General features: G+C 42.5%; 1 protein-coding gene across 1 annotated transcript in view; it reads left to right on the forward strand.

Annotated features, from left to right (window-relative positions):
• Positions 1-17065, forward strand: part of scin (scinderin) — a 148852-nt gene that overhangs the window by 80717 nt on the left and 51070 nt on the right. The window contains exon 10 of the mRNA XM_078238349.1: positions 2296-2386. Within this exon, the coding sequence (XP_078094475.1) occupies positions 2296-2386 (91 nt within the window). The remainder of the gene's footprint in view (positions 1-2295; positions 2387-17065) is intronic.

Genomic DNA, 17065 nt, shown 5'->3' on the forward strand with positions numbered 1-17065 from the left:
TGCCACCTTCTCTTATTCAAGGCAGAGGCAGATCCTTTCCCAGCTGCTGTCTGCCTTTGATGTTCCTGTTCCAGCAGACATCTCCCCCTTCCTCGCAGAGATCAGCGCTATGAATTGAGAATCAAGCTCAGCATTTCTGATAGCACAGCACTCTCTTGGCACTGCACTGGAGTGTCAATGAGATTTTTGTGCTCAGGTTTCTTAGCATAGAACTTAAATACACAACCTTCTGGTTCAGTAGGTGTGAGTGCCACCAAACTGAGCCACAACTGACACTGTTGCAGTGTCATTATACTCTTTGACCTTTTACAATGGTGCCAATATCCTCTTTTGTGTGTATTCTCAAATGAGGATCAGAAAATCTGAAACAATCATCAAGATGTTCTAAACAGTGGTTTTCTTTTGTATATTCCTCTGGTGAGAATCTATCCCATAAATAACTCAGAAGAGGTTCATAAATAACTGAGAAAAACATTTTACCAAGCACTTTTCCATATAATCAGTGTCCCCGTAATCAAGAACTACTTTTAAAGGGCCACTCTTACTTTGGAATGTTTAAAGCAATGCTACTCAAAGTGAGCTGAGTTACAGGCGCTGAACTTATTCTCATTTTGCTGAAGAGACCAGCTTCCACCAAGAAAATTGTAAATGCATTGCAAATTTCCAAGCTTATCTGCTGCTATTTGCATTTGTCACAGCAGCCATCAAAGTGAAATACTTCTTCATTATCCAAACACTGAATGTGGAATTTCTAAACATGTTGGGAACACAGTATGAATTCAACATTTTATATTAGTTTGATTGTTCCATCCTAATTAGTGCAGCTATCTGTTCTTTTCAGTACATTTCCATTAATTCTGTATTAGATGATATGCATTTTTTGCCTTTTTTTATATGTCTTTACATTCCATTGTTGTGTACAAATGTGCTCTTTATTACTATGTGCTTCTGCTATTATTTGGGTAGCAATGCTCAGAGCTTTCTTTGCAAGACCAGTGAAATCCAAATTACTCAAATAAAAATCCATAAATTAGTGAGATATTTCATCAGGGAAATTTTGATTCCACAATGATTCATCTTTCATGAGAAAGATGACATTATACTGAACCGAGATCCATAATTGTCACTTTGATATATTTAACATCTTTTTAACTGACAAGCTGAAAATGATAATAAGAGTGCACAGTTATTAACTCAATTTGTCAAACCTTTCAAGCACAGTAACAGTGTTATTGTACTTTATCAAATTAATTTTTAAGTTACAAGGCAAAATTCTATCTTATTTGTAAAGCAGTTGTTACAAGCACAAAGACAACTGGGAAGGGATTTAAAAGGACATTGTTGTCATCGCAAATTGATGGCAAATCATTATGTTCTTTACTAAACAGAAATGCATCAAGGCGTCGCTGAATGCAATAATCTATGAAGCAGATGTATCACTTTTCCAGCTTTGCTCTTTCTGGTTGTTTTTCCTTCTGAAACAAGGAAAAGGTTCAACGGATACTTTTGCCGGAATTTTACCACCTTGCCCGCCTGAGGCTCGTAAGATCCTGCTCGAGGCCAACGGAGAATACCGTTCTGCGAGAATCAGAGCGGGCGTGCTGGTAAAATTCCGGCCTGTGTTTTGTGACTGGGATGAAGCATGTTTCAGGCATTGGAGTCCCATACTATCAGCAGTGGAGGTCTGTGAGGTGCAGCTGTCACTTTGCGCCCTATCCTCGAGGGTGCACCACAGAGAAACATTCACATTTTCTCCTGGGTCTTTTTTTTTCCTGGGTCTTCCTGTGTTATCCAGCTGACCTGCAGCTGGACTGTCAAATTTTAAAATACCAATTTTGTTCAGTGCTCCTTCTCCTCTCCATGAACTAAATTCCTTGGGTTGTGTAGTTACCAGTCACCGTTTATGCACTGTCAGTACATGGCACCCTGCTCTGTTGGGTTAATTCATTCATGCATAGTGTACTTCCAACTTTGACTGATTGTATAAAATGGTCATATCGATTCAGACACCGATTACACATCATTCCCAATTCTATTGTCTTGAATAGAAGTTAAAATTGAGATTTGTACAGCTGACTCAATCAATACCACTATCACCCAAAAGTCAAAATGACCGCCACGGTATCGAAGCAGCAGCATGCCAGCAATTTGCGTGCGTCCCACAATATTGACCCCACCGGCACGGCAAGTGTTGTGTCATGTTCCTCTTCAATTTAAAAAAAAAAATTCTATTCAGCACTCTGATTTATATTTAAAAAGGAAGATAATTAATTCGATCAGCTTGATTTATTTCAGGCAAGGAGCCCATGCAACTAAAGATGAACTCACCATGTCAGCATTCCTCACAGTCAATCTTGATCAGTCACTTGGCGGACGAGCTGTTCAAGTAAGTTTTTTCTGTTTTCAAGCAAATGTCAGAATTGTGTCACTGAATACTCCTGTCAACACGATGAACAGCAGATACAAAGAAAATGGGCTGTTTCCTGTGCTTGTAAAAATATTAGACTGAATTTCAAAAATGAATTAAGTCAAATCTTTAATGGGACTATGAAATTCTAAACAGCAGAGTTGATAGTTATATTTTTCAAAACAGCCACCGTAAAACTTCGCTGCAAACTATTTGTCGTATCCTAAACATCAAATAAAATTCAACAATTACCACAGAAATAAACCTTGATTCTCTGATACTGAGATTAATTTATTACTTTAGTGGCAGGCATTTTGACATTAATTCCAGGTTATAATTGAGTATTCTTTTTCAGAGGAAGTTATATAAGTATTGATGCTACTTATCAAATGATAGAAGAAATGTTATGAAATTTTCCAATTTACACTCATCTGTGTTGTCTTTAAATGAATGTTAAATCCAACAAAAACAGAAAATGCTGGAAAATCTCAACAGGTCTGACGGCATCTGTGGAGAGAGAATAGAGCCAACGTTTTGAGTCTGGATGACCCTTCACCAGGGGCAATGGGCAGAATCTTGTGCTGCCCCTGGGAGTGGGGAGCAAGGTGGGCGGGCCAACATAATTGACTCCACAGCGGGATGGAACTAATCTCTTAAATTCAGGGAAGCCTGAAGGCCAGTCAAGCTTCCCTGACGCCGAGCTTCGGGAAGCACTTTTGCATACACCTGCATGCTCATTAAAAGGCCATCTCACCAGAATGAAGTTCCCCTTTCCAATTAAGTTATCCACAAATGAGCAGTAAGTGCCTTCAGATTTATGACTGCAGAGAAGTGGCGTGCAGCAAGCTAGGTAGTCAACTTGCTGGAGTTGGAGTGAGTAGCCTTGGGGAGCGTTGCTTTGTCCAACAGGTTGATGGTCAAGTGGTGCCAGTCTAAGGGGCATTAGACAGGGACACTGGGTGAGAGAAGGAGGGAGCGAGTCCAGGGCAAGGATGGATTCAGGGAGGGAGTCAGGATGTCTGTGGTAGGGAGGGATCAAGGGAGAGAAGTCGAAGGTGCAGAGATGTGAGAGGGAGTGAAGTGCCTTGCACATTGGGTGTGGAGTTCTGTGAATTGGTGGGTCACGGAAACAGACAAAACAGATGACTTGGATAACAGGAGGGATCAGGGTCAGCACGGGAATAGGGATGGTAACAGATGTGGGCTCGGGGGGGAAGGAAGGTTTGTGGAGAGTGATGGTTATAAGTTCAAGGGTAACAGGGGGACATTCAAGGGTATCAGAGGGGCAAGGAATATTGTGTGGGGTAAGGGTGCCAAGAGGAGTGGAGAAGGCAGCAGAGCAGGTTTGAATATTGACATGCACCAATTTTTAAAATCTCAACTGGAGAACGCAGTCAGCCAATAAGTGAAGTCCTTTGAAGTGGGAGAAAGATCTTTTCGGTTCAAGTGAGCATAATTGGCCAACGAAAGGGACACCCTAAAATCATGAGTCAACTGGATGAGAACCATGCTGAGGTGTGTTCTCTCTGTGAAGCCCACAATGGCAGCATTTGCTTCCTGGCTCATCAATCTCATAACATCAAGATCTCAGCAAGATCGGGAGCTGCAGTAAAGTCTGCGCAAAAGGGCAACTCAAGTTGACCACAGAAGTGGGGTGGGACAGAGAGAGGATGGAAGGACGGAGGCATGAGTTAGCTCCCCAGGTCCTGTGGGTAGTGGGGCTGGTCAACAATTTACAGGTTTAGAATTAGATAGTCCCAGTTTAATAGTCATGGCTGATAAGGGGGTGTGTGGTATGTCTATGAAGGCAAGGCAGGGATAAATTGCATCTGAATTGAGGGTTATGGAGGGAAGCACAATAGTTTAAGAGGAAGGGTGCATAGATGGACATATGGTTGATTCTTAAATGCCCTCTGAAATGGCCTAGCAAACCACTCAGTTGTATCCAACCCGCTGCAAAGAAAACAAAAGGGAATGAAACCGGATGGACCACCTGGCATCGACCGAGGCACCGAAAACAACAATGGTCTATGTGTTCCAGTCGTCAACAGCCCTAAGAAGACGCAACGGAACTTCTAGAAAGCCAACTGGACAAAATACAGTGAGAACTAGGAAGGCAGCATGTCAACAATCCCACTGCAAGACATCATTGTTAACAAAGCATACAACCATCTCTGCGGTGCCATCTACAAAGCAGCCTGCACGGCAATTCCCGAGGCTGCCAGCCCATCTACATCCCTGCTAAGATGATGAAGAGAGTGCTCCCCTCCTAAAGGCATACAAAGCTTCAGGGGATCCAGAGGTAGGAGATCATCTGATCGAGTGCCTCAATGCTGTGAGCTGCACCAAGTGGGAGGAATCCATAGCAGAGCTAAACTTCACACACTCCATCAGGAAGTGCTGGAGCCTAACCCATTGGCTTGCAACAGCCCAAAAACCACTCGCTCAAAACAGCTCCTCAGTTATTCCCAACCATTTCACCAGCCACCTGCTTGCCATAGCCAAAAACACAAAAAAAAAACATCTGGGATGAAGTAAGACAACATCATCAGCAACACAGAGATGACACTAGCTCCATGCCCTTGAGGTTGCAGAGATTGCAGAACTAAAGAAGGTCCTACAGGGCTTCAAGTGTGGCAAGGCAGCAGGATATGATAATATCATGCCAGAATTTATGAATGGGCCCTGAGCTCCTACCTGGCTAACCCAGTTTTACACAATGGTCATAAATTCCAGCAGCATTCCAAAGAAATGGCGGACAGCAAAATTCATCACCATACTAAAACCTGGAAAAGACCCCATACTTGCAGCTACTACTGTCCAATCTCTCTCCTGTCAGGCCCATACAAAATTCTTGAATGCCTCATCCCTCGGCGCATCTCCTGAATCATAGAAGGAGTCCTTAGCATTCACCAAGATGGTTTCCTCATGGATCACAGCACTTCAGGAACAGATACTAGCACTAACATTGAAAGCAGCTTTCAGAAATACTTGAAGACAGATGAGATGTTCCTCGGCCTCACAGGCACCTACGACACTGTTTGACACACTTATCTCCTCCTGAAGCTGTCGCAGGCCCTCCCACCCCGGGTGACTAAAGTTTCGGAACACAGTTGAACAATCAACAGTTCAGAGTTCATATTGGATGGCAAAAAGTACATGGAAAAGATAAACCAATGAACTCCTGCAAGGCTCAGTACTGACACCAACCCTGTTCAATGTGTACACAAATGATCTTCCAAAAACTACCTAGTGGCGGAGTTGCGGATAGTGATGAAGATTGTCAGAGAATACAACAGGATATAGATAGACTGGAAAATGGGGCGGTGAAATGGCAGATGGAATTTAATCCGGACAAATGCGAGGTGATGCATTTTGGTAGATCCAATTCAGGTGGGAACTATAAAATAAATGGCAGAACAATCCGGAGCATAGACACACAGAGAGATCTGGAAGTACAGGTCCACAGATCCTTAAAAGTGGCAGCACAGGTGGAAAAGGTGGTGAAGAAAGCATATGGCATGCTTGCTTTCATCGGACGGGGCATCGAGTATGAAAGTTGGCAAATTATGTTACAGTTGTATAAAACGTTGGTTCGGCCACATTTGGAATATTGTGTCCAATTCTGGTCACCACACTACCAGAAGGATGTGGAGGCTTTGGAGAGAGTGCAGAGAAGGTTTACCAGGATGTTGCCTGGTAAGGAGGGTATTAGCTATGAGGAGAGATTGAATAAACTGGGATTGTTCTCCCTGGAAAGACGGAGGCTGAGGGGCAACCTGATAGAAGTTTATAAAATTATGAGAGGTATAGATAGGGTGAACGGTTGGAAGCTTTTTTCCCAGGGCAGAAATGACAATTACAAGGGGGCACAAGTTCAAGATAAGGGGGGAAAGGTTCTGTGGAGATGTGCGGGGAAGGTTTTTTTACCCAGAGGATGGTGAGAGCCTGGAATGCACTGCCAAGTGAGGTGGTTGAGGCAGTTACGTTGGACACATTTAAGACTTATCTTGATGGGCATATAAACAAATGGGGAAAAGAGGGATAAAAGCAGTTAGTTTAGATAGGTAAACATGATCGGCGCAGGCTTGGAGGGCTGAAGGGCCTGTTCCTGTGCTGTACTGTTCTTTGTTCCTTGAAGCTCCAACGCATGGTGAGTCAAACAGCATAAGCAGCAAGTAATAGACAGAGTTAAGCAATTCCACAAACAACAGATCTGCAGTCCTGCCACATCAGATGTGAATGATGGTGCACAATTAAACAACTCACTGGAGAAGGAGGCTTTACAAATTTCCCCATCTTCAATGATGGAGGAGCCCAGCACATAAGTGCAAAAGATAAGGCTTAAGCATTAACAGCAATCTTCAGCCAGAAGTGCCGAGTGGATGATTCATCTCGACCTCCTCTGGAGATTCCCAACGTCACTGAGGTCAGTCTTCAGCCAATTTGATTCACTCCATGTGATATCAGGAAACAGCTGAAGGCACTGGATACTGAAAATGCTATGGGCACTTACAATATTCCGGCTGAAGTACTGAAGACTTGTGTTCCAAAATGTTCTGCGCCCCTAGCCAAGCTATTCCAGTCCAGCTACAACACTGGCATCTACCCAGCAATGTGGAAAATTGCCCAAGTATGTCCTTTACACAAGAAACAGGACAAATCCAACCCAGCCAACGTCCACCCCATCAGTCTACTCTCAACTATCAATAAAATGATGGAAAAGATCATCAGCAGCGCTTACAAGCAGCATTTACTCAGCAATAACCTGTTGTTCTCCTGGAAGCTCAGTTTTGGTTTCGCCAGGGTCACTCAGCTCCTGATCTCAATACAGCCTTGTTTCAAACATGGGCAAAAGAGTTGAATGCCAGAGGTGAGGTGAGAGTGGCTGCCCTTGACATCAAGACAGCATTTGACTGAGTGTGATATCAAGGAGTCCTAGCAAAACTGGAGTCAATCGGAATTAGGGGGAAACTCTCCGCTATTTGCAGTCATACCTGGCACAATGAAATATGATTATTGTGTTTGGAGATCAATCATCTCAGCTCCAGGGCATCGCTACAGGAGTTCCTCAGGGTAATGTCCTAGACCCAAACACCTTGAGCTGCTTCATCAATGACCTTCCTTCTATCATAAGATCAGAAGTGGGGATGTTCACTAATGACTGCACAATGTTCAGTACCATTCGCAACTCCTTACATAATGAAGCAGTCCATGTCTAAATGCAGCAAGACCTGGACAATATCCAGGGTTGGGCTGACAAGTGGCAATTAACATTCATGCCTCACAAGTGCCAGGCAATGATCATCTCCAAGAAAGAAGGATATAACCATCATTCTTTGACATTCAATGGCTGAACCCCCACTATTCATATCCTGGGAGTTACCATTGACCAGAAATTGAAGTAGACTGGCCATTTAAATACAATGCCTACCAGTACAGGTCAAAGGCTAGGAATCTTGTAGTGAGTAACTCATCTCCTGATTCCCCAAGCCTGTCTACAATCAACAAGGTGCAAGTCAGGAGTGTGATGGAATAATCTCGACTTGCCTGAATGCAGCTCCAACAACAATCAAGCTTGACACCATCCCTTCCACAATCATTCAATCCCTCCACCACCGACAAACAGTGGCAGCTGTGTGTACCATCTACAAGGTGCACTGCAAGAACTCACCAAGACAGCACCTTCCAAACCCGCAACCTCTACCATTTAGGAGGACAAGGTCAGCAGATACCTGGGAACACCACCACCTGGAGGTTCTTCTCCAAGCCACTCACCATCCTGATTTGAAAATATATCACCATTCCTTCATTGCCGTTGGGTCCAAATCCTAGAACTCCCTCCTTAACAGCACTGTGGTATGCCTACACCACAGGAACTGCAGTAGTTCAAGAGGACAGCTCACCACCACCTTCTGAAGGGCAACTCGAGATGGGCAATAAATGCTGGCCCAGCCAGCAATGCCTACATCCCATAAATGAATAAAAAATAACACATACCAGCTGCTGCATGAAGACTGGGAGGCAATCCAATGCTGGTAGAGTTAAAAGTGGCAGCAGCATTAAGCTTCTTTGCCAGTGGCTCTTTCCAGGGATCCATTGGGGACAAGTTCAGAATATCCCAGGCTGCCACACTCAAATGTATCTGGGAGGTAACAGATGCCCTCTTCAGAAATGCATATAATTTGTTTAATATAGTACAGTGCCAGGCAACCAGAGCACTGGGATTTTCCGCAATCACAGGATTCCCACAAGTGCAAGGGGCCAATTGACTGCACACATGTGGCACTGAGAGCTCCCTGGGATTGGCCTGCTGCATTCATCAACAGAAAGAGGTTGCTCACTATGAAGGTGCAGCTGATATGCCTGATTGCCATCGAAACCCATTGGGGCTCCCTGAAACGGCTGAGGCAAAGTTGCCACCCCAACTTTCCAGTCTGACATCAGGGTCAGCTCTGCCTTGAGAAAACTCAACTCTTCATGTCGGAGCCAGACTGTTTTCCATCCAGCTAGAACCAGTGAGCTGTAGTGGCGTGCCCTTGTGGTGCACACAATTCACCAAGAGAATGGCGTTCTAATGGCTGAAACCTCCCACCAGCAAAAACAGGTTTGTGTGCCTGCCACCCAACCATTCTTTGCTGATGTGTAAAATCAGCCAAGTAATCTAATACTTTTCAATAAGGCTATTGTGTTTAAACACATGACATGTTGGTACATATTATTTTCCTGTTATATACCTCTCATGGTTTGCAAACTGCATGAAATAACTATCCTTGTCAGTTGGTGACAATAATAGCAAATGTAATAGTAATAGGAAAAAGAGAATTTGAAATCTCAACATTAGATTTAAAAAATGAAGACTACAATTATTAAAGAAAACAAAAATTGGGAACATATTATAGACTGAATAGCCCCTGCCACAGCTTCCTTGATGGGTCATCTCTGAGGATGTTTCTGTTAGTGACCTGTTCAAGACAAGTCCTCCATTCATTACTTTCCATTACAAGGCTGCTGGTTTTTTGTTGAATATATCTCACCCATCCCCCCACATCCTTCCTTTCCTCTTAAGAATAGATGACCTCTCATTTCTCTCCGTTCCTCCTCCTGCGTATTATTTTGAGTGTATGAGTGTTGCAGCAGGCCCCTGTCCTTTCTGCAATCTAACAAAGTGTAAAAATGCTATAATTGCAAGAAGTGGACACCACTGAGCTTCTGGGACAATGCAAACCCTTCTTTCTGATTCAGATTAAACTGACACTGTTTGATTTGGCATGGCTCGGCTTATTATGGATCCTTTATTCGTTTTTCCTAATACTGATCCAGTTCACTCTTCCATTTTAATTATGCCAGTTGCATTTTCTGCCAGTGATTCCAGTGTATATTTCTCTAATTTTAACATTTTTTTCTACTGTAGTGCCAGAAGCTACATTTATCTTTACGTGCAGTAACAATTTATATTTATATAAAATAATTCCAAAAATGTACTTAAAATTAGTCTCGATCTCTTGCGATGTTGTTTCTTTGATAGTTCTGAACTTTTCATCCAGTTATATCCAAATCCATGGGGCTTGGTTAGCTCAGTTGACTAGATGGCTTATTAAGTGTGATGCAGTGAGTTCCATCCCTGTACTGGCTGTGGTTGCTCGTGGAGGCCTGCCTCCTCACTTTTCCTCATGCTTGCCAAATTACGCAACTCAAATTATACGTTGTCTCTGATTGTCTCCCTAATGGAGAGTCGTCCTCTGTGGACTATTTACAAAATTATTCTTCAATGGGATGTGGGCATCACTGGCAATGTCAGCATTTGTTGCCCATCCCTAATTGCCCTTGAACTGAGTGGCTTACTGGACCATTTCAGAGGGCAATTAGGAGTCAACAACACAATGCTGTGGGTCCAGAGTCACAAATAGACCAGACCAGTTAAGGACGGCAGATTTCCTTCCCTAAAGGACATTAGTGAGCCTGATGGGTTTTTATGACAATCGATGACCATTTCATGATCACCGTCACTGGGACCAGCTTTATATTCTAGATTTATTTTAAAAATTGAGTTTAAATTCCACCAGCTGCCATTTGAACCCATGTCCCTGGAACATTAGATAAAAGCAAATTGTCATCTAGACTCGCAACGTCAGCTCTTTTCTCTCCTTACAGATGCTGCCAGACCTGCTGAGATTTTCCAGCATTTTCTCTTTTGGTCCCTAGAACATTAGTTTGGAACTCAGGATTACTAGTCCAATAACATTACCAATAGTCCACCATCATTGTGGCTGACTGGGTTTGGAATGAAATAAGACAATGTGATTTTTGTTAACTAAAGTAAAATTTATATTTGTGTAAATTAATTACTTTGGAGTTATGTCACAAAGTCACTTCTATCTAAAGCAGTTATACCACTGCCTTGCCACTGGGTGCTGTGAAAATTTCTAATTTACATTATAGGAGACTCGTTTTAACAGCAGAAACAACAGCAAGTGAGTTATTTTAAAGTCACAACTTCTGTTTCTAGTCACAGGTCCTGTATTGCTGTAGCCTCCAGAGAACTCTTGAGGTAGATTCAGATTCCTCTGGAGGTATTAAATTCCTTGTCTCCCCTACATTATCGTGCCACAGTCAAAGCTGTTTAAATGCAAGAGTTATCGTCATGCAAAGGTATCAGATGTAGCAACATTTAAATAATGCTAATGTATCTTTTGAAAATGCCTTCACTCAAAGGAAGCTGTTAGCTGCTAAAGTATAATTCAAATAAAGTAACTTATTTATCAACACATAAAATCTCATTCAAATTGCCTTGTTTTGTGAATAAGTTTTGACCAATGCCAACATCCTTCGGTTACATAAAGAGATTACATCTACCTACATTGAAATGATGAGTAATTTTGTCCATAAAACCAAATGTAAGTATAGTGAAGAGAATTGGGTCACAGGTTACGGCTGTGTAATAACTTAATCACAGTGATTAGAAAGACAGTGATTGTAATTCAGCAGAAACTAATATTAATGTGACAGCTGCATTTTAGAACGTGGCATTTATCACTATTGTTCTTTCTTCTAAAGGTTCGGGTGATCTCATCTCAAGGATGAATAAAATTGGGCCCTTCAAGCCTGCTCCACCATTCATTATGATCATGGCTGATCATCAAATTCAATATCCTGCTCCCGCTTTCATATGCTTTGATCCCTTTAGCCCAAGAGCTATATCTAATTTCTTCTTGAAATCAGACAACGCTTTGGCCTCAACTACATTCGGTGGTAGTGAATTCCACACATTCACAACTCTCTGGGTGAAGAAATTTCTCCTCACCTCAATTCTAAAAGGTTTACCTCTTATCCTCAAAAATGACCCCAAGTTCTGGACTCCCCCACCATTCGGAATATTCTTTCTGAGTCTATCCTGTCTAACCCTGTTAGAATTTTATAAGTTTAATTGAGATCCCTTTTCACTCTTCTAAATTCCTATGAATACAATCCTAACCGACTTAGTCTCCCCTCATATGACAGACCTGTCATCCCAGGAATCAGCCTGGTAAAACTTCGCTGCACTCCCTCATAGCAAGGACATCCTTCCTCAGATAAGGACACCAAAACTGCACACAATACTCTTGGTGTTGCCTCACCAGTGCCCTATAAAAATCATCCCCTGTGCCTTTTTCTTAATTCTTTGCTGTGATGTTAGTGTCAATAGCAAGATCAGCATCTGTTGCCTGTCCCTAATTGCCTCTGAGAGCAATAAAGAATCAAACACGTTGCTGTAGGTCTACAGTCATATGTAGGCCAGACCAAGCAATGATAGATTTCCTTCACTGAAGGACATTAGTGAACCGGGTCGGTTTTTATAACAATTAATGATTGTTTCATGATCATCATTATTGTGACTAGCCTTTCAGTTTCATATTTTTTTAAATTCCGTGCATTTATTGATTCATTGAATTTAAATTCCAGCAGCTAATTAGGATGGGATTTGAACCGATATCCACAAAGCATTATCTTTAGTCTCCAGATTGCTAGTTTAATGCCATTATCACCACACTCTGCAGGTAATTATTTTTCTTGATACATGGTAGTGATTATAGCTCAAAAGTAATTCATTACATATGAAGCACTTTGGAACATGTGTCAGTGCAGGCTTTCATTTTTATTTTGATTCCATGGCCGGATGTTTACTGTCCCACTCGCCACGGGAATCGGGAGTGGGTGAGGGGCAGACCATGGAAAGGTTCGTTGATCTCGGATGGGATTTGGTGGTTTCGGGACGAGTGAGGCTGTAAAATCCCGCCTATTGTGTCAAAATCAAAACTTATTCACATAGCGCAGCTCCTTCACTGACATTCTTCACCAGCTGTGTGATAAACTGAGACAATTTAAAGTTGCATAGTGCTTTTTATTGAGATGTGTATTTGAATGGATATATTTTCAAATTTCTCTCTTCTAGATTTGGCGAGTTGAGAGCAATGGTCGGATTCCTGTTGACCCTAGTACCTATGGACAATTCTTTGGTGGAGACTGTTACATCATTCTTTACACATACAGATTGGGGCAAATCATTTATACCTGGTGGGTATATCAATTCTTATTTCTCTCTTACCCTCTAATTTAGTAAGCTTGATTTAATAATAAGATACAAAAACCAGTTTCGTAGCTTAGAGAAGAGGTTAGTCCAGTCAGCAAGAAAGGTGAAAAAACCCCTTCATGTGTTTACAGCTGCCAAGACCCTATATTCTGGATTACTCTCTCTAAAACTCTGTCTTCCTGCCTCTCTCTCTCTCTCTTGCTCCCTCTCTCCTTTATATGCTTCTCAAAAATCTACATTATCAGCCATGCTTTGGTCTCATCTCTCCTAATAGCTCATTACATGGTGTGATGTCAAATCTTATTCTATTTTATAACACTCCTGACGCGCATTGGGCACCAAGTGGGTGCCAGCTGCAGCTCATTAGTTACCGACCAGGTATTATCAGGCAGTCCACCCTAGCCAATATCAATGTAAGTCAGGATGTGGAGGAAGGGACATTCCTGAATGGGGGAAGTTCCCGTTATTTAGATGAACCACAGAGGAGCACTCCTGTTTCTCCCAGCTCCAAAACAAAATGGACATTTTGCTCCTTTTCAATTCATTTGCAAGCTCCATCCACCTGTGTTCCAAAATAGCATGCAGGTCCTGTGTACATCATAGGACCCCAATGTGCATCTTAAAGGGACTACCTGATGAATCTGGAAGCCACGTCAGGCACCGGTTGCAGATCCTTCCCAAGTAGTGTGCCAAGGCTCCTTCGACAGTACCTTCCATACCTGCAACTTCTACGACCTAGCAGGGTAAGGGCAACAGATGTATGGGAATACCAACATCTGCAAGTTCCCCTCCAAGTCACACACTATCCTGAGTAGGTACTATATCACAGTGCCTTTAATGAAGCAGGTCAGAATTCTGGAACCTTGCTTCCTAAAGGCATTGTGGATGTACTTACACCACAGTGGTTCAAAAAGGTAGCTCAACACTACCTTCTCAGTGGTAATTAGGAATGGTAAATAAATGTTGACCTTACTAGTGATGCTCTTATCCCATGAATTTTTTTTTTTAAAGTGGTGCAGGGAAAATTGAGAGCAGGTACTAAACGGGAGGCTTTCCCCACCATTTTACTTCCACTACTGTCATGTCTTCATCCAGTAAAAACCTTCTGCTCAATGTTCAGCTGTATATCAAGAGGAGAAGAGATATTCTTTGCTTATTAGAATGGCCTGATTAAGAGAAGATGGTTTGAATTATGGCACTGAATGATGTTACATTTATTACTGCAAATGAGACAATCTGAAAACCATATTTCTGGAAAATAAAATTATTACAAGTCATATCACATCAGCATCGGTAAAGTAAATCTGCCAATAAGCTGTCATACTGAAAGGCATGAAAGCATTTGGCTGTCAGAGCCTGGTGTTATACAACAGTGCTTTGATGTTTAATTTAAGTAGAACTGCAGCAGTTTTTTCCTTGTGAGCAGAGCACCGTTACTGACTGGAGGCTCTCTCCCCTGGGAATGCTGTGAAGTTCTCACAGCAAAATACAGATTATAGTCACAGGACTAGCAAAGGCAGAAAGTAGTTCAATACAGAACATGGCACAAGAATAACAAGTACAAACCTAAAGGAGTGTCGGAATGCAACGGCTCCAAATGAAAGCTAAATTAACTAACAGCTAAAATATTCTGTAGCATAATAGTATCATAATTTAAGGGTGGGGGAGGGCACAACTATTAGAAAGTTGAAATTTGACAAGAAAGAAGATGCTAGAAAAGATGACCAGGTTAGTTGGCACTTGAAGTGAAAATGTAGATTAATGACATTGCTCATATAGTTCAGTGAAATTCAGAAAAGAGAAGTTTGAGCAAATGTTTTAATTGATTTATGGGGAATGATTTGTAAATAATCATGTAATCTATTTAAATTATTTTACATTTCCTGTTGGTGCTAACAGAGTGGTAAAAGTATTTGGCTCAGCAGATGGTTCAATTTGAAAATACATTATCAGTGCCGAGCTGTGCTGGATAGGCTCATAGGCACTTGATTTCTGGGCTCTGCTGGATAAGCAGAGTTAAGTCAGGCTAAGGGTGAAGGTGATATTTGACTTCATTTTCCTTGACTAGGTAGGGGAAATTCAATAGGACTTCCACTCTGGAAAACATGTGTGTCAAGTAAAGCCATGATCAGACTCAGATTTGACAGCTGCCTCGTACTCCCAGTAGAAGTGAAGTATGAGCGGACAGTCAATGCCCATTGTATTGTATACTAAAAATTAGCCAGTGCCATCAGAAATGGAGAGAAAATTGGAGGAAACTGAAAAAAAGGTAGAGAGGAATTTTAAGTCCTTGATGGGATTTTAACAGCCAGACCTCATTTCCAAATACAGGCCTGCTGTCCACTCATAGAATCATAGAATCCCTGCAGTACAGAAGGAGGCCATTTGGTCCATCGAGTCTGCACTGACCACAATCCCACCCAGGCCCTATTCCCGCATCCCCACACATTTATCCTGCTAATCCCCCAACACTAAGGGGCAATTTAGCATGACCAATCAACCTTTGGACTGTAGGAGGAAACCAGAGCACCGGAGGAAACCCACGCAGACACAGGGAGAATGTGCAGACTCCACACAGACAATGATCCAAGGCCGGAATTGAACCTGGGTCCCTGGCGCTGTGAGGCAGCAGGGCTAACCACTGTGCCATCATGCTGCCCAATGGGCAAACAAATTGCTGGCAGTTGTTGTGACTTGAAGAACATCCAGCTGATGTCTGCCCATGGGGAGTCGGCTAAGTTGTAGAGTGTAGTTGGAGGGGGGGGGGAGGGGGGATGGCAGGGTGAGTTGGCAAACATCATGGTAGGAAGCACGGGACAATGGAGGCCCAAACTTACATTGTAAAATCATGAGGAACAATTCTGTCCTTGCATAGGAGTGTTTACCAGTGGTCCAACAGGACTTCTGCTTCCTACCAACCAGGTTTCATTAACCACCCTATTAGCAGTTGCAATGCCAACTCTTCACATCATAGGATCCTGATTTGCATAAATGTAGGACCAGGTGGGTACCCACAGGCACCTGATTAAACCACAGCTTAAAATTGCTACAGATTGGAAATTAAGCATGGAGATTTAAAATTTCCCTTGAGATGAGATCTGGGTACGGTTGGTATCTGGTGGCCATCCTTAATTGCCCTGAAGTGCTGGTGGACCATCACTTTGAGGTGCTACAAATAGACATTAAGCTGACTATTTAGCTGTTTGAAATGCTGCAGGATCTACTCTCCCAGGTTTACTTTAGAAAGTAAAGTTTATTTATTTGTCACAAGTAGGCTTACATTCACACTGCAATGAAGGTACTGTAAAAATCCCCTAGTCGCCACACTCTGACGCCTGCTTGGGTACAGTAAGGGGCAGATTAGCATGGCCAATTCACCTAACCTGCACATCTTTGGACTGTGGGAGGAAACCCACACAGACACAGGGAGAATGTGCAAACTCCACACAGACAGTGACCCAAGCCGGGAATTGAACCCGGGTCCCCGACACTGTGGGGCAGCAGTGCTGACCACTGTGCCACCAAGGTCCGATTGTGGAAGAGTGAGGACCATAAACCAATTTTTATATGAACGCAGTGCAAACATGAGCTGCTGGTGTGTAGATATTGTTCTCCCACCCCCTGAAATAATATATGTATTTCAGAAAACCGAAGCTTGGGATGACAACTGCTGAAAGACATTTTTTCTGGAATCTGGAATGTCTGAGAATGTGCTCCTGCAACCAGAGTTTGGTTCTTAATTTGTGAGAATTTTAAGGGAGAAGCTGTTGTTACCGAAGTGTTGAACCTCCAGCAGGTGGAGCCAGTGTTCAATGGATATGGTGTGCATTTACATACCATTAAGGAGAATGCTGGCTATGCACTCACATGTTTTATGAGGAGCTGTGCTGATTACCATGAAATCTCAGAGGGGTTGTGAGGATCTGCTGTCTGTTCAAAAAAGGGGAAAATCACACTTGTCGGTTCTTTAATAACCAACTTCTGACTGTCCTATAGAAGGAGAAGAGGGAGAATTAACATAGGCATTGAGGTTGAATTAATAACAAAATAACAGGCTTGTTTATGAGAGATTAGTTGATCCTTTGTGG

Source organism: Mustelus asterias, chromosome 2 (genome assembly GCF_964213995.1).
Source record: "Mustelus asterias chromosome 2, sMusAst1.hap1.1, whole genome shotgun sequence".
NCBI classification, from domain to species: domain Eukaryota; kingdom Metazoa; phylum Chordata; class Chondrichthyes; order Carcharhiniformes; family Triakidae; genus Mustelus; species Mustelus asterias.